The following is a 23515-nucleotide window of genomic DNA, read 5'->3' as shown; positions in this document are numbered from 1 at the left end:
ACTAAAACAAAGGTGGCTCAACTTATCTTATTCAAAGAAATTTCCAAATTTCACCATTAACTGTCAGCACATAGAAATAATTTTACTCTTCCTCGTTGCGACTCTGACCTCTCTGCTCCTCCATATTTCCTTCTTCCCTTTCAGGCTGACAGTTCGCTCTCATTTAGACCTCCATTACACATCTCTGCCTACGTTTACAAGTCACGTTGACAACCATACATGTGCAGACTCTTTCTCTCCCCCTACATTTTTTTCTTCCTCTCTTTCAACAGTTTGAAATCTCTTCCCCATTACTTAGCTCTTGCCTTTTCTTTCTCCTCCCACCTGATTTCTCACTCTTCATGTCTCTGAAGGAGTAAATGAAGGCAGAAGTCATCCCTCCTATCTTGTACCTCTCCTACTAAATTGGCTGCTTGTAGCACCCGTAGATCTCTGCAGGCATTGCTTCCTGCTCATTTGTGGCATTTCTGTCTCTTCAGCCACAGGGTTGTTTACCCACAGAGACGAGGGAAGCCCTCATTATAAACCCTGCCAGGGTCACTGTCACCACACTGGTCTGCTGGTTTCAGCACACATACAGTTTTGTGATAGTCACTGAACTAATCTTCAAATAATTCAAACTAATTGAATCAACTGAAGTAATATTCTCGCCATCATTAATATAAAAAAATACGTTTATGTTTAAGAAATGTGGAATTTTCCATTGCTACAAATTCCAATTTGGTGACTTTTTTTTAAGTGATTTGCCATTGACACAATATCTTTTAACCACTAATGTCACAGCTGTAAGTGTTGAGCCACCTGTCTGTTTTAGGGTGATTAATGCAATGATTGTAAAGGTATAAATTGTATCAGGTGAGCTGCCATTTCTCCCAATTGTCCCAACATCCCCCGCTTCCCCAAATCCCATTACAACACTAACCCTGAAAAGTTGAGTGTATGATGTTGACGGTGGGCTGTGCGTCCCTCCCTCTTTGTGCTCCGCTCCATAGGGGTCGACAGAGACACAGTGGCGTCAGGCAGATCTTCCACAGCTCCAGGGCTGGGCAGAGAAGGGATTGCTGACACAGCCAAAGATGGTAAGGAGAATCCTGCTGCCAAATGCATGGCCCAGCCATTTTACACACTCATAAAGTTATGTGATCTGATATTATACTGTGTTGATGTGGACGCACATTGATGATGATGATGATGATGATGCTGACTGAGACAGTTGGAGCTAGACCAGAGGTCAGTGTATAGAGTTACAGACACGTGACAGGAGAAAGTACTTACAGCAGTCGAAGTTTTGCAGACGAGTGAAAATCAGCTGCACTATCTATGCATTTTTGTAAATGAGAAAATTCATGTCTGCAACAACAGTAAATGACTTTGCCTTGATTTTTGTCACTGTAGACCAGTGGTTCAAACATTTCTATGTAGGTGCAGGCGTCTGTCGTCGTCTATCATCCAGATTTTATATATATATTAAAAAAAAGCTTCTTCTCTCTCAGTTCTTGATGGATTTTTGTTCTGTTTTGTTTTATAGACCTAAGGATGGTACACAGAACATCTACACAGATTTGACACATTTTAATTGTCCAGGAACTTATAAGCTAATTAGTCTAATTAGCTCCTCATATTACAACAAATGGTTTCTTTGTCAATTATTGATGGATTTTGTTCTGTTTTGTTTTATAAATTGAGGGATGTTGAATATTCTTGAAAAATGTTCATTGCTCTTTGAAAGGATATGCTTGTATTTTAATGCAGCATTGTGGCATAAAATGGTCTTAAACAATGCCAATGATAATATTGTGATATTTTCATTTATTCTGATATTTTCTGAGGCACTATATCATCAAGCAAAATTTATTGTGACAGGTGTATAAAACCTCTTTGCTGATTTGAGAAATTTTAATCAGGCATGACCTAACCAAGACTAATTGCAGACTTAACATTGAAAATGCATCTCTCACCTCAGTTCTTCATGAATATGAGGATAAATCCTTGAATGCCACTTGACAGCTGACATACAGCACCAATGGCTCTCCTGTCAAATAAATAGTAATTCCATCTACCATTTAAGAACAAATTCGTATTTTCCATGCATCTGTAATGTATTGTGAAATTTTAACAAAATAGACCATTTTAATGAAATGTCAAACTTGTTAAGAATTTGAGTTGTGTCTGCTTATACATTTAAATGTCATCTTGTTGGAACAAATCCTGCTCCTTTAGGCTTACAGTCAAGAGAAAGGTCTTCTTCACTGTGCCCACATGATTCAGCTTCACACACACACACACACACAGTGGTGGGCACAGATAACCAAAAAATTAACTTCGATAACAGATAATCAGATAACTGAAAAGTTATCTTCGATAAAGATAAAACAATAAACCACCCAAAATGTATCGGAAGTTACAGATAACCGATAACAGATAAATTCCAATATTGTCTCTGGTACATTTACAACTACTAATAAAACGAATTTAAGTTTTAATGCCACAATAGCTTCTAGTAATATTAAAAGTAACAACAGACCCAAACAATGAGACCACACTTTTGTCTTTGAACATTCTGCCCCTGCTGGAAGCACTTGTTCACTACAGAGCTCCCAGTACAGAGGCACTTTGAGAGCAGCCTTAAAGCCAACTCTCTATCAGTCACAACGCTCCGGTCAGGCAGAGGTCTTGAAAAATAAAGTCATGCTGACTTATGGTTTTGATTTATAAATAACATTAATACCGATAGAATAACTCCATTAATGTCAATTCTGTCATTTGTACAAAGTTAAAATATAGCATATCTTTTAATGTTGAATAATGCACTAATTCTGAGGTTGTGTAACAAACACAGACATATCGCAAAGGATTCTGGGTAAAAGTGCCTCTGCTAAACACTGATTGGTTCAGTCATTCATTATGTAAACCAACACATTAATGTGATGTCTGTCGTGTGTTGGTGTTTACAGATAAATGTGCTTTTGTAAAATATTCAATTTTTTTCATTTGTAAAAACAGGCATTTTTACGGAGCCCTAGAAGTGTCATCGCAAAATGTTTTGCATATGGAGATGTGCGCACGTTTTATGATGTTGTAAAACGTGCTTTACACTGTGCGAGATGATTTTTCATGCAGGAATTTTTTGGACCGAGTTTCAGGTTAATCGCGCATCCTGCATCGTGTAGTGTACATGGAGTAACAAGCTGCATTTAACATCTCAGGACCACCTCCTGATCGCCGATCGTATGGTCCAATGAAAATCAAACCTGTTTGATATTATTCTGGTCGGCCGTCGTGAGGGTATCCTGCTGCTGACAAGCATCTAACCGCTCGCACTGTGCCTGTGCAAACACAGTTTATACACACTTTATAAAACTTCAGACATGACAGTAATTTTAAATAACTTGTCCAAAATGAGTTTGGTTAAAATTTGAACCATAAGTTAAAAATGTATGCCTCTGGAAGACTTAGGTGATATTGCCAGCATATCGGTATGGCGTTAAAGGAAATGTTTTTGGGTTTTTTTTGCTCGTTTGTTTTTTGGCCATTTCTCCTTTGTCTACAGAGGATAGAGTCACTTTTCATAGAAGCAGCTCTCTTCTGTTAGCAGAGGGTATAACTGTCCATCTGTTACAAAACTTTTAACAGGTAGGTGCTGAACTGATTTTAAATTATAAAAATGCTTGTCGCTGTTCAGCTTTGTTTACTTTGTTTATCGGTCTAAAAGTTATCGGACAAAAATTAATCGGAAGATAATTGGTCCGATAATGGTTTTTAAAGTTATCTAAAAAGATAATCCGATAATGAAAACATTATCTTCGATAATTATCTGTTATCGGATTATCGGAAGTGTGCCCACCACTGCGCACACACACACACACACACACACACACACACACACACACACACACACTATAGTTTTTTCTTTGATTAGATTTTAAAAGTGAATTTAAAGTGAATATCATCTGTCTTGTACAGTATGCAAAAACAGATGTAAGCAAACATCCTCCTGTTTAAAATTACTTTATGTAATTTTGTATGCATGTACCTCTGGAGATTGAAAATTTCTCCATCCTCAATGATTTCATGGTAAAAGCTGCTTCATAGGTTTTGTTGTGCTTTTTCTGTTTCACACCTTACAAGCCATCATTTTTGCCTGACATGAATACACATCATACACAGGGATTAAAGTTCTCGTCACTACGATGGATTTCTGTCAAAAGGGAGTGTGCCGCTGTCCTGACGCAAAATCAAGGCTGTACGCAAGATATAAGATTCACCGCATCCCTGCGACACATGCATGCCATGTTCAGAATGTTAAAAACTCGATTTTTAGAATGTCTGGTTTTTGTTTGTTTTTTCTGCACAGAGTGAGTTCCACATCTGTTCCTCTGTGTCCAGTGTGCACTGTGCTCTGTGTCTGCTGTGTGTTTGTGTGTGTCACAGTGCAGTAACAACAGAGCGAGCAGAGTTTTACAAACATTTTTTTAAACTTTTCTTTTCTTTCAAAGCCTGCTGAGTGTCTCTGTGAGTGTCCTCACTGTGGTTAAACTGAAAACACAGCTGCAGACCTGTAGTGCACAACAACAAACACTAACGGTTTTGTTTTCCCCCAAAAATATTTCTAAAATCTCTTCCTGAGGATTGCATGATGTAAAATACGCTCATAAAACCTTATCTCTCAATAAGGTCGCACTCTCCACATAAATGCACAGATTCGTGATTGTTCCTGCGCAGAGACTGCAAGCCAGGAGCGAATCCAGACATAAAGAGGTTGCTGTGGGGTGGACTTGCCCTCCACAACACCCACTGATTAAAGGTCCACTTTTGAAGAAATTTTTCATACTACTACTGCTTATATTATTATTAATATTATTATTAATAATAATTTTAACAACTAAAATGTTTAAATAAGTGTTTCTCTGGGACTTGGTTTTACTATAGTCAATCAATCAATCAATTTTTTTATATAGCGCCAAATCACAACAAACAGTTGCCCCAAGGCGCTTTATATTGTAAGGCAAGGCCATACAATAATTATGTAAAACCCCAACGGTCAAAACGACCCCCTGTGAGCAAGCACTTGGCTACAGTGGGAAGGAAAAACTCCCTTTTAACAGGAAGAAACCTACAGCAGAACCAGGCTCAGGGAGGGGCAGTCTTCTGCTGGGACTGGTTGGGGCTGAGGGAGAGAACCAGGAAAAAGACATGCTGTGGAGGGGAGCAGAGATCGATCACTAATGATTAAATGCAGAGTGGTGCATACAGAGCAAAAAGAGAAAGAAACAGTGCATCATGGGAACCCCCCAGCAGTCTACGTCTATAGCAGCATAACTAAGGGATGGTTCAGGGTCACCTGATCCAGCCCTAACTATAAGCTTTAGCAAAAGGAAAGTTTTAAGCCTAATCTTAAAAGTAGAGAGGGTGTCTGACTCCCTGATCTGAATTGGGAGCTGGTTCCACAGGAGAGGAGCCTGAAAGCTGAAGGCTCTGCCTCCCATTCTACTCTTACAAACCCTAGGAACTACAAGTAAGCCTGCAGTCTGAGAGCGAAGCGCTCTATTGGGGTGATATGGTACTACGAGGTCCGTAAGATAAGATGGGACCTGATTATTCAAAACCTTATAAGTAAGAAGAAGAATTTTAAATTCTATTCTAGAATTAACAGGAAGCCAATGAAGAGAGGCCAATATGGGTGAGATATGCTCTCTCCTTCTAGTCCCCGTCAGTACTCTAGCTGCAGCATTTTGAATTAACTGAAGGCTTTTTAGGGAACTTTTAGGACAACCTGATAATAATGAATTACAATAGTCCAGCCTAGAGGAAATAAATGCATGAATTAGTTTTTCAGCATCACTCTGAGACAAGACCTTTCTGATTTTAGAGATATTGCGTAAATGCAAAAAAGCAGTCCTACATATTTGTTTAATATGCGCTTTGAATGACATATCCTGATCAAAAATGACTCCAAGATTTCTCACAGTATTACTAGAGGTCAGGGTAATGCCATCCAGAGTAAGGATCTGGTTAGACACCATGTTTCTAAGATTTGTGGGGCCAAGTACAATAACTTCAGTTTTATCTGAGTTTAAAAGCAGGAAATTAGAGGTCATCCATGTCTTTATGTCTGTAAGACAATCCTGCAGTTTAGCTAATTGGTGTGTGTCCTCTGGCTTCATGGATAGATAAAGCTGGGTATCATCTGCGTAACAATGAAAATTTAAGCAATACCGTCTAATAATACTGCCTAAGGGAAGCATGTATAAAGTGAATAAAATTGGTCCTAGCACAGAACCTTGTGGAACTCCATAATTAACTTTAGTCTGTGAAGAAGATTCCCCATTTACATGAACAAATTGTAATCTATTAGACAAATATGATTCAAACCACCGCAGCGCAGTGCCTTTAATACCTATGGCATGCTCTAATCTCTGTAAAAAAATTTTATGGTCAACAGTATCAAAAGCAGCACTGAGGTCTAACAGAACAAGCACAGAGATGAGTCCACTGTCCGAGGCCATAAGAAGATCATTTGTAACCTTCACTAATGCTGTTTCTGTACTATGATGAATTCTAAAACCTGACTGAAACTCTTCAAATAGACCATTCCTCTGCAGATGATCAGTTAGCTGTTTTACAACTACCCTTTCAAGAATTTTTGAGAGAAAAGGAAGGTTGGAGATTGGCCTATAATTAGCTAAGATAGCTGGGTCAAGTGATGGCTTTTTAAGTAATGGTTTAATTACTGCCACCTTAAAAGCCTGTGGTACATAGCCAACTAACAAAGATAGATTGATCATATTTAAGATCGAAGCATTAAATAATGGTAGGGCTTCCTTGAGCAGCCTGGTAGGAATGGAGTCTAATAAACATGTTGATGGTTTGGATGAAGTAACTAATGAAAATAACTCAGACAGAACAATCGGAGAGAAAGAGTCTAACCAAATACCGGCATCACTGAAAGCAGCCAAAGATAACGATATGTCTTTGGGATGGTTATGAGTAATTTTTTCTCTAATAGTTAAAATTTTGTTAGCAAAGAAAGTCATGAAGTCATTACTAGTTAAAGTTAATGGAATACTCAGCTCAATAGAGCTCTGACTCTTTGTCAGCCTGGCTACAGTGCTGAAAAGAAACCTGGGGTTGTTCTTATTTTCTTCAATTAGTGATGAGTAGAAAGATGTCCTAGCTTTACGGAGGGCTTTTTTATAGAGCAACAGACTCTTTTTCCAGGCTAAGTGAAGATCTTCTAAATTAGTGAGACGCCATTTCCTCTCCAACTTACGGGTTATCTGCTTTAAGCTACGAGTTTGTGAGTTATACCACAGAGTCAGACACTTCTGATTTAAAGCTCTCTTTTTCAGAGGAGCTACAGCATCCAAAGTTGTCTTCAATGAGGATGTAAAACTATTGACGAGATACTCTATCTCCCTTACAGAGTTTAGGTAGCTACTCTGCACTGTGTTGGTATATGGCATTAGAGAACATAAAGAAGGAATCATATCCTTAAACCTAGTTACAGCGCTTTCTGAAAGACTTCTAGTGTAATGAAACTTATTCCCTACTGCTGGGTAGTCCATCAGAGTAAATGTAAATGTTATTAAGAAATGATCAGACAGAAGGGAGTTTTCAGGGAATACTGTTAAGTCTTCTATTTCCATGCCATAAGTCAGAACAAGATCTAAGATATGATTAAAGTGGTGGGTGGACTCATTTACTTTTTGAGCAAAGCCAATAGAGTCTAATAATAGATTAAATGCAGTGTTGAGGCTGTCATTCTCAGCATCTGTGTGGATGTTAAAATCGCCCACTATAATTATCTTATCTGAGCTAAGCACTAAGTCAGACAAAAGGTCTGAAAATTCACAGAGAAACTCACAGTAACGACCAGGTGGACGATAGATAATAACAAATAAAACTGGTTTTTGGGACTTCCAATTTGGATGGACAAGACTAAGAGACAAGCTTTCAAATGAATTAAAGCTCTGTCTGGGTTTTTGATTAATTAATAAGCTGGAATGGAAGATTGCTGCTAATCCTCCGCCCCGGCCCGTGCTACGAGCATTCTGACAGTTAGTGTGACTCGGGGGTGTTGACTCATTTAAACTAACATATTCATCCTGCTGTAACCAGGTTTCTGTTAGGCAGAATAAATCAATATGTTGATCAATTATTATATCATTTACCAACAGGGACTTAGAAGAGAGAGACCTAATGTTTAATAGACCACATTTAACTGTTTTAGTCTGTGGTGCAGTTGAAGGTGCTATATTATTTTTTCTTTTTGAATTTTTATGCTTAAATAGATTTTTGCTGGTCTATAGTCTATAGTTCTAGACTAAGTTTAATTGATGAACCATATAAAAATATGTTTAGTTAATTTAACTGTACTGCATCACTACAGTGGGATATGAATCAGTATCTTTTTTGATGTAATGTCTAAGGTCGAGCATTACTGGGTCTGTTAGGGTTTCCAGCTTTAAAATCTCGTCAGTTAGAATGAGGGAAGCCAAAAATATGAAAATGATTACAGCTCTTGTGGTTAGTTAGTTAGTTAGGTTGTTATATCATTTTGTTAAACACAAAGAAAAGGTCAACATGTGCAAAACAAAATACAAATACAACACACATTACGCAGTACAACGAAAAAAGGAGGGCTCGGGGTGAGAAAATAGTAATCAAAAAACCTTTCAGAATGCATGCCTGGGCATCAGAAACCCTCAATTTTCTGGGGGCCTTGAGCAACTCCCCAGACTCCCCACTGACAAAGGCCCACTTTCACCAAAAAAGACCGCCTTCCCCACCATTTCACAACCTGGCTACAGGCCTGAGATTTTAATTGTTATTGAATGAAGTAAAGCTCTACATAAGCTGTCCCCTAAAAATGTGTTTGTCCTCAAGTACGAGGTCTGTTAGAAAAGTATCCTACCTTATTATTTTTTTCAAAAACCATATGGATTTGAATCACGTGTGATTACATCAGACATGCTTGAACCCTCGTGGGCATGCAAGAGTTTTTTCACGCCTGTCGTTTACATCATTCGCCTGTGGGCAGTCTTTGAGTGAGGAGTGGCCCACCCTCTCGTCATTTTTTTCATTGTTTAGGAATGGCTCAGAGACTGCTGCTTTGTTTGATCAAACTTTTTTCAAAAACTGTAAGGCACAACTGAGTGGACACCATTCGATAAATTCAGCTGGTTTTCGGTAAAAATTTTAATGGCTGATGAGAGATTTTGGTCTGTAAGTGTTGCTTTAAGGATGGCCCACGGCGCCTGACGGCGATCTGCGCTCTGAGGCGGCGGCGTCTCGCTGTTTCAAGCTGAAAACTTCCACATTTCAGGCTCTGTTCACCCAGGTCATCGTCAGAGAACAGAGAAGTTTCAGAAGAGGTCGGCATGAGGAGTTTATGCGGACATTCCACCGTTAAAGGAGATTTTGTAATGAAAGAACGTGCGGGCAGATTCGCATGTCCGGCCGAACCCGACCACGGGGGGTCGCAACAGGAAAAACACCTCCATTGAAAACCTAAACGGACAAGTTGGAACATGCCCAGCTGTTAAACAATTTCTCAGATACTCACTTGTTGAAAGCCATCAAAAGCCGCCTGAATTTTACAAATGGTTTTCAACACGGAGGTGTTTTTCCTGTCGCTGCGCAGACGGATTTGCGTCGTCGTCACGGAACCAACTCGGCGAATTTGCCCACATGTTCTTTCATTACAAAATCTCCTTTAACAATGGAATGTCCGCATAAACTCCTCATGCCGACTTCTTCTGAAACTTCTCTGTTCTCTGACGACGACCTGGGTGAACAGAGCCTGAAATGTGGAAGTTTTCAGCTTGAAACAGCCAGACGGACGGCACCTCCGACCGCGCCGCGCCGATCCGCTTTGTGAGCTGTCCTTAAAGCGAAAGAAACTCCACAATCTCTCATCAGCCGTTAAACTTTTCACTGAGAACCAGCTGAATTTCTCGAATGGTGTCCACTCGGATATCCCTCACAGGTCCTGAAAAACGTTTGATAAAGCAGCGTGCGCCGTCTCCAGCAGCGTCTCAGACAAAGGATTTCAGCCAAGAGAGCTGGACCAGTGCTCACTCAAAGCCTGCCCACAGGCGAATGACGTCACCGACGCGTGAAAAAACTCACGCATGCACATGAGGGTTCAAGCATGTCTGGTGTAATTGCACGTGATTCAAATCCATATAGTTTTTTTTATAAAACTGCCGGTTAGTTTTCTAATAGACCTCGTATTTAAATAATGTGTAGGTTAAAGTCTTTATATATATATCTTGCAGTAGAAAAGAGCAACAATGGTTAGTGAGTGAAATATAATCTTGTTCAGCAGGAGAACAATTTGCTGTTTTCTTTGCTGTCTCCATATTGTTACCCGAGGTTATCAAATATGGCTATCGAGTATTGCAAAGCCTTTATGTTTGTCCGTCTGTCCGTGCTCAGCTTAAATCCAGTCCTATGGTGGGCACAGCTAACCAAAAGGTTAGCTTTGATAACCGTTAATCCACTAACTGAAAAGTTAACTTTTATAAACCTAAACCGATAAACCCCTAAAAAAAATTTGCGGAAGTTACAGCTAAAAGCTAAACCGATAACTTTCAGTATTGACTCCAGTACACTGGCAGCTACTGACACAACATCGAGTCAGCGATTCTGTCTCAGATTAGCCTTCTCTCAACAAAAGAGACCTGGTGACCAGAGAGAAAAGAAACAAAAGAGAAGAGAAGAGAGAAAGAAAAGGAGAAGACTTGCAGCGTTTAAAGACACACATGCCGCAATGCATTATGGGAAAATTAGTTTCCTGACATCAGTGGTTGGTTGGTATACAACACACGTAACTAACATGTGGTGGGTTTTACAAATTAATCTGTATTTGTAAATATGTCATTTTTTTATTTGTTAAAAAAGGCAATTTGAAAACTGAAAATTCTGTTTAAGTGATTCAGCACTTTTAGCGAATGCGTGGCAGTTGCTCTTCACACTGCCATCTACTGGATGGCCAGGAGATGGCAATTTTCCCGTAATGCACTGTGTGTCTGTACTCTGTAAACGTTAACACCTTCAAAATTAGTGCATTACTTTAAAACTAAAATATATAGCTGATATTTTCACTTTGTAAAACAACAGAGGTGACGTTAATTTCAATAACTTGTGCGGAATTAGTTTGTTTAAATTTTTAACCATAAGTTAAAACTGTCTGCCTATGCATGACTCGTGTGATACGCCTGCAGGTCTGTATGGTGTGAAAAAAAAAAAAATTTTCTCCCTCTTCCTTTCTCTCTGGTAGCCAGTTATCCTCTGCTGACAGAGGATTGAGTGCTGCCACTCATAGCTGACTGTGTGCTACAAAACACGTAACAGGCAGGCACTAAAATCTATGATTTCAGAATTTACAAATGTTTTTAACAGTTAAGTTTTATTCACTATGCCTGCAAAATATGTTAGCAGTCTAAAAGTTATCGGAACTAAATTTATCGTAAACTAATTGGTCCACTGATGGTTTTCAAAGTTATCTGAAAAGCTAATCCACTAAAAACATTAGCTTCGATAATTAGTGGATAGCGGATTAGCAGAACTATGCCAACCACTGCCTATTAATGCTTCAAATTCACAGTGAGCATTCTTGGAACACAGACCTTGGACAAGTTCAAAGGTCGCTAATCTCGACCTACTTTAAGAGGTCAAAAGGTCACATTCATTTTCCTATTTTTTAATGCAATGAATCATGAAAATTCGCTTTTTGGGTGAGTGTGTGTGTGTGTGTGTGTGTGTGTGTAGGGGTGACAGCCAATCAGCGTAGAGAGGCACCGTGATGTCACTGGCTGGTCTCTATCTGGCTGCAGAAACTGCTGTGTTTCTGTGTAAATCTAACACGCTTCCCAACCTGATAACACCTCTAGAGTGGTTTACAAGACATCTCATGGACGTGCATCACTCGCGGTCAAAAGCTCATGTATGCGCACATGCACGCCCTCCTGCAGACGCAGTTAAAAGCTACATGCTCATACAGCTGAGGGTAGTTTAGCATTGCATTATAGTTTTACCTTAAATCCTATGACGCAATCACAAAGGGTTTCTATAAAAAGGCAGATTGTGAACATCTTCTAATTTGGCCATGAAAAAATTTCAGTCAGATTTTTTTGCTTTAATCCCCACATGCAGTAGGTATCACCTGCTGAGAGTTTTTCAGCAAACGAGTACCGAGAAGTCAGACAATGTCCAGTCTACCAATATTTCCATTATAAAGCTGACACCATAGAACAACTGGACACATTCAGCACATAAAATTTACTCTTTTCTCCCTGATAGACCCTTTTTGATGTATTTGTTTATTTTAGTGTCTTATTATGTGTTTTGTATCATCACATTGAAAGCCTAATTAATACTAACATCTAAAGCCTAATTTATACCTAACATACTTTTCCCACTATTATGCATCTTGAAAAAAGCTTTCAGTTTAAGGGATGAAAATCTAACCAGGAACAATTGATATATCACTAGGAACAAAAACAGAAACTTTATATATATATTTAATCTTCCAGAACAGAAGTCTTTATTTGAATTCTTGGTAACTAGTTAGTTTTATGTTAAGCTAAACAACCTAACATTTAATACTTGCAATAATGATGATTTCACTTCCTGTCTTGCGCTAAACGTCATGCATATCGTTGAATGGAGAGAAAATTACCAGTGGCAGGCGATTAAAGTGTGTTTGCTATATACCTTATAAATGTTGGTCTTGGGAATCAACTTCATCCATGTTTGATGGACAGGCCAACATGTACAGAGAAATAATGTTGGAAACAGTTAATTAGATCCAGTTAGGCTAAACAATTCTTCGAACATAACCGACTGGAGCTTGTTAATACAGCCTATATCAATAGATGTTTGTATGTAACACCTGAAATATTTTAGATAGTTTTAACCATATTTCATTCTAACTGGTTCAGGATGTGATAATTATTAGGTGGAATCCAAAGGAAGAAACACTGAAATACAGATTCATCTCATAATGAACACATTGGGAGAAAATAAAAAATTCTGGTGTGAATCTTTGATCTTGAAACTCTCAGACTTATTATTCTGAGTTGCATCTCACCCCCTCAGAAAATGTAACATGATTGTATTGTTTCTGCTGCCAGCTAGGCTCCCAACTTCACTGTAAGTAAAATGGTCTTCATCTGCAGACTGAGAGAGCTGTGTGCAGTACCCCGTCACCCAGGACACACAGTGATTTCTGTCCATAGGCTTTGCAGTGGGAGAATAGGAACAGCCAGTGTTCACATCCAACATGAAGTGGACTGCTGAGCTGCAGTAATGCTGGTGGGCAGGGACAAGGAGAGGAATATAATTGGCCACTGGGACTCGGCAGGTCCCTCTTAATTAGAGGCAGCCATTTTGGTGTAAAAACTCCTCAGAAAACATCCCATGGAGTTGAAAGTCTCTCTGACAGAATGGAGCCCAGCAGGGAATGTAAACAGATTTAATAAGGGCCTCTCCAATCAGCTCTGTTATAGTTAGATATTATTCTCTCTCTCTCTCTCTCTCTCTCTCTCTCTCTCTCTCTCTCTCTCTCTGTCTCCTGTCTTTCTCAGCCTGTCTCTTTATCTCTGTTGTGGTAGAGTGGTGACTGAGTAGCGAAGGATACTGTCAAAAGAACAATTTGCATGCAGCTCTCATCTTGAGTGCTTTTAGACATCTCCGTCTGTTTTCTGCTGTGAGCTTTAGCCATTGTTCTCTGCGTGTGTGTGTTTCAGTATGTTGTTCACAACTCACTGCAGTTGCCACAGTGTATGAAGGCATAAGGTGTGTACTTGTGTGCACGTGTGTGCCCATGAAATGAGAAGATGGAAGCAGATGCAAGACTGACACGCTGTTCTTTCTACTCAGAAACACCTACGTATAGGAAAGAAAGAATCACGTATATGTTTATAAAGCTCTTCAATTTCTTCAAAATTTGTACAAACCAGATGCATGAATCCACTTAAATACACTACTTGCCATGATTGCTGTGGATGTTAGTAACGTAGAGAATTCTACATTTAATTGCAATGATAAAAGGCCACAAACTTAGCTGAGTGTTGGAAAAAATATATTACAGTGATCTGAAAATGAACATGATCTTGGGTAAATGGTTGCATGAATGATGGAATTTAAATTACTACTCAAATTAAAAGTATGATTGTTAATGATGGATGGATGGATGGATGATGGAGGGAAGATTAATGCATGGATAGATGCAGGGTTGATGGATGGAGAGAGGGAGGGAGTGATGACACAGGTCTAACCACACAGGTCTTTGGCAGAATAGTCAAATTGTTTTTTTAGACACTCAAATGTAGAGAATTGATGAGACAAAGCATCAGGCTTAATATTTTAAGATCCACAATGGTATGACAGTCTGAAGTTGAACCTGGTACAGACAACAACCCACCTTGCCTGACGGCAATACAGTTGCTTGGCTGAATGCAATTACTCAAGATCAGTCAAAACAATAAAAGGCTGATTGGACCCTTCAAGTCAGTGTCTCCATTCTTCTAATGTCAGTTTAACTGCTAATAATCCTTGGTTACTGATGTCATAGTTCTTTTCCACCAAAGACAGTTTTGTAAACAAGTAAGCACACGGGGCACCTTGTTGTCCTAAGCAGACCATTATGACAGAATTGCCCCACTCACACATCTGAGCCATTGACCTCCACAATAAAGTGCATAGCAGAACCAGGCATGGACTGAATGGGTGCAGAGGAGAAATTACACTTTAAGGACTCTGCTTCTCTGGACCAATGGAACATGAACAAGCTGATGTGAGAAGGTATAAAGGGACAGGAATTAAACTATAGTTGCAAATGAAACATCGATAGAAATTGTCCTTTCATCTCCCACCCTTATCTTCACCAATTAATATGCATTGCATAAATCTATCTTGTGAAAAAAGTGGCATCCTGCAATACTTGAAAAGTGGATAATACTAAACCAAAATTGGAGCAACTTTAACTTTTGACCCCTGTACAAACTGTATCTGACCGTTGTCACCATTTTTTGCTGTTTTTACCCCATAACGCCACAGAATTCAGTCATCATTAATCCAAACTATACGTTTTTGGAATCATTATGATCAGATAATTAATGTTTAAATTTTAAATTTTGACCTCTGTGTGATTCTTCATTGACCCCTACCTGGCTATAACTACCACCCTGGGATGGTTATCACACATTTTTGTGTAGGCTATGGTACACTGAGGCTGAATTGTAAGTGTCATTTCATTCCCTTAAGTGGTACCAAAAACCTACTTGGCCCATGGACTAAGTTCTGGAACCAGAGGGAATAATCCAACACCAAGCCTTTACTTTGCTTAAGGGAAAGCAGGCCTCGCACACCTCGACCTGGAGCACCACACTCAAAATCTTTCCTTACTGCCTATGAGAAATCCTTGTGCAGACAGATATATTGGGTCTTCCCCTCAGCTACTACCCATTAGTGGGCTGTGCCTGTGAGATACATTTTAATAAACATGACCCAGGAGGCATCCCTGGGATACGAGCTGGACTGTAGGCTCAAGGCCATTGCGACTCATGTAGACGGGTCTCTGTCAAGCCTTTCAGTAGGTGGGAGGCTCACAACAAGTGCTTGGGTTGGCGCCACTAGATGTTGTTGTGACCATCTCTGCCAAATCTACCATCTGATTCACTCATGTGAGGTACGATGGTTGAGGTGTCTTGGCATTACTGCTGGCCATTCAGCAGTTTTAGCTGGTCTGTAATGTCTCCTTCATGCACGCAAATTTCCTGGATTGTTTGGCTCAAATTAATCAGGGTTTGCCATTGTTCGCTGAACTTTCTTGCCTGGTTGATTAAAGCGGCCCATACCAGGTTAATCCCTGCGGGTTCACACATGGCCAAAACATACTGTGAAGTATTTAGTTCAACTAGTGATACCAGAGCACAGAACAGCACACGTAGGAAAAAGTCACGGTTTTTATTGACAACCACTTCACAGGAAATGGATAATTCACAGTAGGAAAGCAGTCTGGTGTCCAGTAGCACACTTGGAGGCATTCAACTGTGCTATGCCGACGCAAGTGACTAAACCATATAAATAGGCAGGAGGTTAGAAAACACACTCAGTCTGCAGGGCAGAGGAATGAGCAAGAAGGAAATGTAGCTGACAAATTAGACACAGTTAGCAAACATACAAATGCACAGTGTTCAGAGACGTTAGACTAATGTCAGGAAACAAGGAGATCACAGTGATTGGCAGCAGGAAATCAAAGATGTAGAAACAAAGCAAGAAGATGAACATAGGAGCTTGATGTTCTGGCACAGGAGTGAGGGCCTGTATGGATAAATTGTGTGTGACTCAATAAACCAGGAAACATACCAGCGAACTGGAAGTAAAGCCACAAGAGTACACTGGGAACAGGCAATTCACAATAAAAGCATCAGAGGAAGTGATCAAATGTGAACTATGACATATTGTAAATCTGTCTGGGGTAGGCAGAAAAACTAAGTCAACGTGCAAGAAGGAGAACAGTGAAGGAAGCCAAGACATGCAAAAAACTCTGAAAGAGTTGGAGGCTAGAAATTGTGCAGAGTGCAATATTTGTCTTTTGCATGCACCAATCTCACTTTCATGGTGGAGTAGAACAGAGAAGAATTTTCATACAAAATATCTGGGTTTGTGTCTCCAATTTGTATTCTGGCAAAAAAAAAAAAAAGAAATAAGAGGACAAAAAAAAAAAAACCTTCTGTGTGCCACTCCACAGATGAACTTTTGTCTAGTCACAGCCACAGAAACCTATAACTCCTTAGAGTTATCTGGGTGTCTTGGTGGCTTCCCTCACTAGTCTCCTTTTTGCATGGTCACTCAGTTTTTGATAACTCTCTACTCCAGATATATTTACCATACAGTACCGTACGGTTTCTGCTTTTTAATGATTAATGTAAATAAAGTCCAAGACATATTCATTGAATTGGAAAAGGACAATGTATCAATTCACTGACCTGTGTAAAAAAAAAAAAAAAAAAATGGCTGTAAAAGTGATGATTTGCATTCACATCTTCATATTTAGTTTGTCCAATTACTTACGGCATGTGAAAGTGGAGGGACTGTGTATGAAGAACACTATAATTACGAGATCCACTCTTTCCATTTGGAGTTCACTAAGATGACCCTTTCACAAAGTCCCACTTGTTTCATCAAATTTCTTTTTCTTTTTTTCTTTTTTTTTTGCATTTCCTCACAAATTGTCCTTTGACATTTGCTACTACAGTAATACAAGTGCTTGGGTTGCAATACATTAGTACTATATTTGTATTGAATGTGCTCCAAGTGCTGTAGCAGAAAAACAATATTCACTTTACTTTTCCTTTGACTTTTGACTCACTTCTTCTCACTTTCCCCCATTTTTGTTTTTTTGTTTTGTTTTGTTTTGTTTTTTTGTTTTGTTTTGTTTTTTAACTTCCACCTCAATTTTACACCAACCTCACTGTTGGAACATTTTGCTCATGAGATACTCTGCAACACTAGATATGAAAATCCAAACCTCTCTCTGTCACAGCAGCAGCACCAGCAGGCAGATCGCTAGCTGAAGGAATGTCCTTGTTGTTGTTCTATCACAGAAATCCCAGTACTTTCAAACAGATATTCAGAGACGATCCTTACTGTCTTCATGAATATTTATCTGTTTATCTTCTTTGAGTGTTTATTGTAATTCTCAGTGTTTAGAATTATAAAATGCAGTTTGTCTAGCAAGTCTGCTGTTTGTATTTTATTATTATTTCAGCAGTGTTTTGGTTTGGTTGCTAATCGCTAATGTTTGTGTTGGTATGTACAAAAAAGTCATACTGGTCATTACAGCAGAATTATTGTCAATTACAGTAACAGACAGTTGATGGTAATTTTCTGCAGTAATGAGATATACAATAATTTATTTAATTTAGTTTTGATATACTGCACTTTATATTAAAACAGAAAGCTTTGGCTCTGATTGTCAAACCCTCAAATATTAACTTTTAGTGATGTTACAACTTAATTTCTGTCTGTAATAATGCAATTATTCCTGATTACCTGATATAAAACTATGTGTCTGCACTTAAATAGTCCACCTCTTGCTGCTCATCTCTGCAGGAGGCAGAAAAAGTTGAAAATTTGTACTTGTAGCTGCTTACAGCCAACATGTCAATGCAGTCAATCAATCAATCAATCAATTTTATTTATATAGCGCCAAATCACAACAAATAGTTGCCCCAAGGCACTTTATATTGTAAGGCAAGGCCATACAATAATTACGTAAAAACCCCAACGGTCAAAACGACCCCCTGTGAGCAAGCACTTGGCGACAGTGGGAAGGAAAAACTCCCTTTTAACAGGAAGAAACCTCCAGCAGAACCAGGCTCAGGGAGGGGCAGTCTTCTGCTGGGACTGGTTGGGGCTGAGGGAGAGAACCAGGAAAAAGACATTCTGTGGAGGGGAGCAGAGATCAATCACTAATGATTAAATGCAGAGTGGTGCATACAGAGCAAAAAGAGAAAGAAACACTCAGTGCATCATGGGAACCCCCCAGCAGTCTAAGTCTATAGCAGCATAACTAAGGGATGGTTCAGGGTCACCTGATCCAGCCCTAACTATAAGCTTTAGCAAAAAGGAAAGTTTTAAGCCTAATCTTAAAAGTAGAGAGGGTGTCTGTCTCCCTGATCCGAATTGGGAGCTGGTTCCACAGGAGAGGAGCCTGAAAGCTGAAGGCTCTGCCTCCCATTCTACTCTTACAAACCCTAGGAACTACAAGTAAGCCTGCAGTCTGAGAGCGAAGCGCTCTATTGGGGTAATATGGTACTATGAGGTCCCTAAGATAAGATGGGACCTGATTATTCAAAACCTTATAAGTAAGAAGAAGAATTTTAAATTCTATTCTAGAATTAACAGGAAGCCAATGAAGAGAGGCCAATATGGGAGAGATATGCTCTCTCCTTCTAGTCCCCGTTAGTATGCAATGCAGCATAATTATTAATTTCATTATAGCTGTCATTTAACTCTCCTCAAAAGTAGGCAAGAATGCAATGTCCAAATTAAATAGAGAATCCTGTCTATTCATAAATTTTGTCCAAATCTTTAGTGAAATTTAAAACATAAAATTTAAGTTAGGTAATAGATGTCATTATGTCAAATTTGTAAAGTTAGAACAGCAATGTAAGGTAGGAATACTGACATGAAGTAATAGTATTTATATTGTGACAAATGCTATCATATTTTAGTTTTCTAGTTTTTGAAGCTTCCTGGAAGTAGGATTTAGAAGACGAAGACTGTTATTCTGCCTTAATACTGCAGTAATCATGTTTTCTGAAATTATACATTGCATATATTAAGAATCCTGTAAGATTCTTGCATGCCTTTGCTGATACTGGATTGTTGTTTGCAACGTGCTATGGAGAAGCCATTGCTAATGAATGCTACATCCTGTTTCTTGATGTCCCTTCTCTTCTTCTTTCTTTCTTTCTGTTCTTGGTCCTATGCTAGATTATCAGTAACATGGAAGCTCCAGTGACAAATGGCCCCAGTGGAGGAGGCAACACAGCTAATGGGCCAACAAACAACAATCGTGGCTGCCCATCACCCATGCAGACTGGCCCAACAAATGATGACAGCAAGACCAACCTCATTGTTAACTACTTGCCCCAGAACATGACCCAGGAGGAGTTCCGCAGCCTCTTTGGTAGCATTGGCGAGATTGAGTCCTGCAAGCTTGTTCGCGACAAGATCACAGGTACTACACAGAAGTCCTTTATGCTTCATCAGCTGATTGATGCAGCTGGTACGAAACATTTTTGCCTCCTGGAATTCTGACTTTCAGGAAAAATATTGACAATGTTTCTCATGTGCTCTACAGATTTGGAAGGAAAAGAAACTAAACTGTGGAGAGAGAGAGAGAGAGAGAGAGAGAGAGAGAGAGAGAGAGAGAGAGAGAGAGAGAGAGAGAGAGAGAGAGAGAGAGAGAGAGAGAGAGAGAGAGAGAGAGAGAGAGAGAGAGAGAGAGAGAGAGAGAGAGAGGAGAGAGAGAGAGAGAGAGAGAGAGAGAGAGAGAGAGAGAGAGAGAGAGAGAGAGAGAGAGAGAGAGAGAGAGAGAGAGAGAGAGAGAGAGAGAGAGGAGAGAGAGAGAGAGAGAGAGAGAGAGAGAGAGAGAGGAGAGAGAGAGAGAGAGAGAGAGAGAGAGAGAGAGAGAGAGAGAGAGAGAGAGAGAGAGAGAGAGAGAGAGGAGAGAGAGGAGAGAGAGAGAGAGAGAGAGAGAGAGAGAGAGAGAGAGAGAGAGAGAGAGAGAGAGAGAGAGAGAGGAGAGAGAGAGAGAGAGAGAGAGAGAGAGAGAGAGAGAGAGAGAGAGAGAGAGAGAGAGAGAGAGAGAGAGAGAGAGAGAGAGAGAGAGAGAGAGAGAGAGACCCTTGCTCCCTTGTTTTCACTCAGGGCCATCACAGCAGATCCGAGGTGGATCTGCATGCTGAATTGGCATGTTTTATGCCAGATGCTGGATGCCCTTCCTGATGCAACTTGGAGAAATGTAGCAGGGGTGAGGTTTGACCTCGGAACCTACCGCAGTTTCAGTGCGGAAGGTTCCGCAGTCAGCCACAGGCACCGCGGAGAACGTTATGCTGCCTGCAGTATCATTCAGCATGAGTGGTTTGGTGGTGGGTCAGTGATTGTGCAGAAGGTTTTATATATATATATATATATATATATATATATTGCTCCCAAAAAAAATTAAAGGAACACTTTTTAATCAGAGTTTAGCATCAAGTCAATTAATTGGTCTGGCGAGTTACGTAGCAGAGGGGGGTTATTAATCCATTTTATCTGTTAAGGAATTCAATAGAGGGGCAGCAATGAGACAATACCCCAAAACAGGAATAGTTTTATATGCCAAGGTCACCAACATTTTTTTCCTTCTTATCTTTTCTGACTGGTTTTTCATTGGTTTTGCATTTGGTTGGAGTCGGTGTCACAACTGGTAGCATGGGGGGGGGGGGGGGGGGGGGGGGTACCTCAGCCCTGCAGAGGTTGCACAGGTAGTCCAACTCCTCCAGGATGGTACATCAATATATGCCATTGCCCAAAGGTTTGCTATGTGTCCCAGCACAGTCTCAAGAGCAGGGAGGAGATTCCAGGAGACATGAAGTTAAAGGAGAGCTGGACAGGGCTGTAGAAGGTCCTACACCCTTCATCAGGTCCAGTATCTGCTCCCTTGTGCGAGAGCTCTGCAAGATGCCCTCCCAGCAGGCCACTGGTGTGACTGTCTCTGACCAAACTTTCAGAACAGGCTTGCTGAGGGCCCAACGTCAGGCTCTGTGTTCATTGACCGGCACTGTGGAGCTGGATTGTATTTGCCAGACTTGACAGACTTGGCAGGTCCGCCACTGGCGCCCTGTGCTTTTCACAGATGAGAACAGGTTCAACTTGAGCACATGTGGCATCCATGAAAGGATCTGGAGACACTGTAGAGAACGTTATGCTGCCTCCAATATCATTCAGCATGAGCAGTTTGGTGGTGGGTCAGTGAAGGTCTGGGGAGTGTCACAAGCCGGCCCCTAGCTGGCAACAAACAAATGAGGAGACAAGGTTTAGGTCAATCAAAGAAGTTTATTGCAATAATTAACTTTAAATAAATATAAAGATAATGGGGTGTGACGTGTCAGCATGTAGGCTGTACGCAGTGCATGGATGTGTGAGCATGTATGTGCAAATATGACTGAGTGTGAAAACATAACCTAACAAAACCAAATAAAACAAGGTTACCTGAAGGAACAAGCAGAGAGAATGAATGTTGCTGAAGCCCTGCTGTAAATATGAGCCTCAGGTGACTTCAGTTAGACATGGACCACCTCTGCCTGCAGGAGAAACTACACCTGCAGGACAGAGAAGGGCCATGAGAGGAGGCATATCCCTGGAAAAATGCAGAGCGCTCTACAGGCTAGACAATGGCACCCTGACTGCTGTTAGATATCGGGATGAAATCCTTGGGCTGGTTGTCATACCTTACGCTGTTGCAGTGGGTTCTAGATTCCTCCTGGTGCATGACATTGCCCAGCCTTATGTGGAGAGAGTATGCAGGTAGTTCCTGTAGGATGATGGAATTAATACTGTTGACTGGCCCCCATGGGGCCTTTGCCCCATTACACTTGCCTGACCTCAATCCAACAGAAAACCTCTAGGACATTATGTTTTGGTCCGTCCCACCCGCCAGATTGCACTTCAGACTATCCAAGAGCAAAGTGATGCCTTGGTCAAGATATGGGCAGAGATCCCCCAGGATACCATCCGTTGTCTCATTGGGGACATGCATAAAGCATGTGGGGAGCCATACAAACTACTGAGCACCATTTCGAGTTGCTGCATTGGAATTTTGGCACAGTGGCCTTGGCTGCAGCATCATTATTTCACCCTGATTTTAGGGGTGCCTTCGAATTCAGCCCTCTGTAGGTTGACAGTTTTCGTTTTCATCAAACGATGTGGCATCGTTTCATTCCTAACACATTTCCCCGTCCATATCATGTTTTTCCGAGTGGGATGTGTGTTCCCCAAGCTCGGGTCCTCTACCACAGAGGCCTGAGAGTTTGAGGGTTTAAAGCAGTATCTTAGCTCTTCCTAGAACTGCACTCTTCTGGACAAAGACCTCTGATGTTGTGCCTGGAATCTGCTAGAGCCACTCTACTAATTTGGAGGTTACAGCTCCTAGTACCCCTGTTATCACTGGGACGAATTTGGGCTTTTCCTTCCACATCTGCTCCAGTTGCTCCTTCAGCCCTTGGTACTTCTCTGTTTTCTTGTGTTCTTCTCTCTGATGTTACTGTCAGCTGGGATTGCCACATTGATCATAACTGCAATTTTCTTTCCCTTATCAACTACCGCTATGTCTGGTTGGTTTGCCAGCAGCCTCTTGTCTGCTCAAATTTGAAGTCCCACGGGACCTTAGCCCTGTCATTCTCAACCACGTTATGGTGGCGTCTCCCATTGGGAGTCGGGGACGTCCAGTCTGAATGCAACATAGATGTTCCTATGCAGAATTCATGATGCTTGGTTGTGCCTTTCAGTGTACGCTGCCCAGCTTGCATGTTGCATCCTGCTACTGTGTGCTGAACTGTGTCTGGGGCATATTTGCACATCTTGCAACTTGGGTCCTGTTGACTGTGGTAGGCCCCTGTCTCTATGGATCTGGTGCTTAGGGCTTTTTTTTGTTTTGTTTTGTTTTTGTTTTTTGTTTTGTTTGGCTGCCATGATCAGAGCCTCTGTGCTGTTCTTTAGGCTGGACACCGGCCTAAAGGACAGCACAGAGGCCAGAGGCGCTATATATATATATATATATATATATATATATATATATATATATATATACTGTGTGTGTATATACACATATAAAATTGTAACTAGCGTGTTGCCCATGGGGATCCACAGGCTCTAGATTGAATTGTGTTTATAAAATAGGTAGGTGACATTTTTCTAGGGTGAAAATAAGTTATGCAAAGTTTCGATAATG

General features: G+C 40.5%; 1 protein-coding gene across 7 annotated transcripts in view; it reads left to right on the top strand.

Annotated features, from left to right (window-relative positions):
- elavl4 (ELAV like neuron-specific RNA binding protein 4) overlaps positions 1–23515 on the top strand; it is a 258140-nt gene that overhangs the window by 80804 nt on the left and 153821 nt on the right. For 6 of the 7 annotated variants that reach the window (XM_034179719.1, XM_034179718.1, XM_034179716.1 and 3 more), the window contains 2 exons: positions 993–1079; positions 19513–19759. In XM_034179719.1, the coding sequence (XP_034035610.1) occupies positions 993–1079; positions 19513–19759 (334 nt within the window). The remainder of the gene's footprint in view (positions 1–992; positions 1080–19512; positions 19760–23515) is intronic. The other variant, XM_034179722.1, reaches the window with a different exon arrangement.

This window comes from Thalassophryne amazonica, chromosome 10 (assembly GCF_902500255.1).
Source record: "Thalassophryne amazonica chromosome 10, fThaAma1.1, whole genome shotgun sequence".
Lineage (NCBI taxonomy): Eukaryota > Metazoa > Chordata > Actinopteri > Batrachoidiformes > Batrachoididae > Thalassophryne > Thalassophryne amazonica.
Note: the sequence above shows the minus strand (reverse complement) of the source record. Positions and strands in the feature narration are given on the sequence as shown.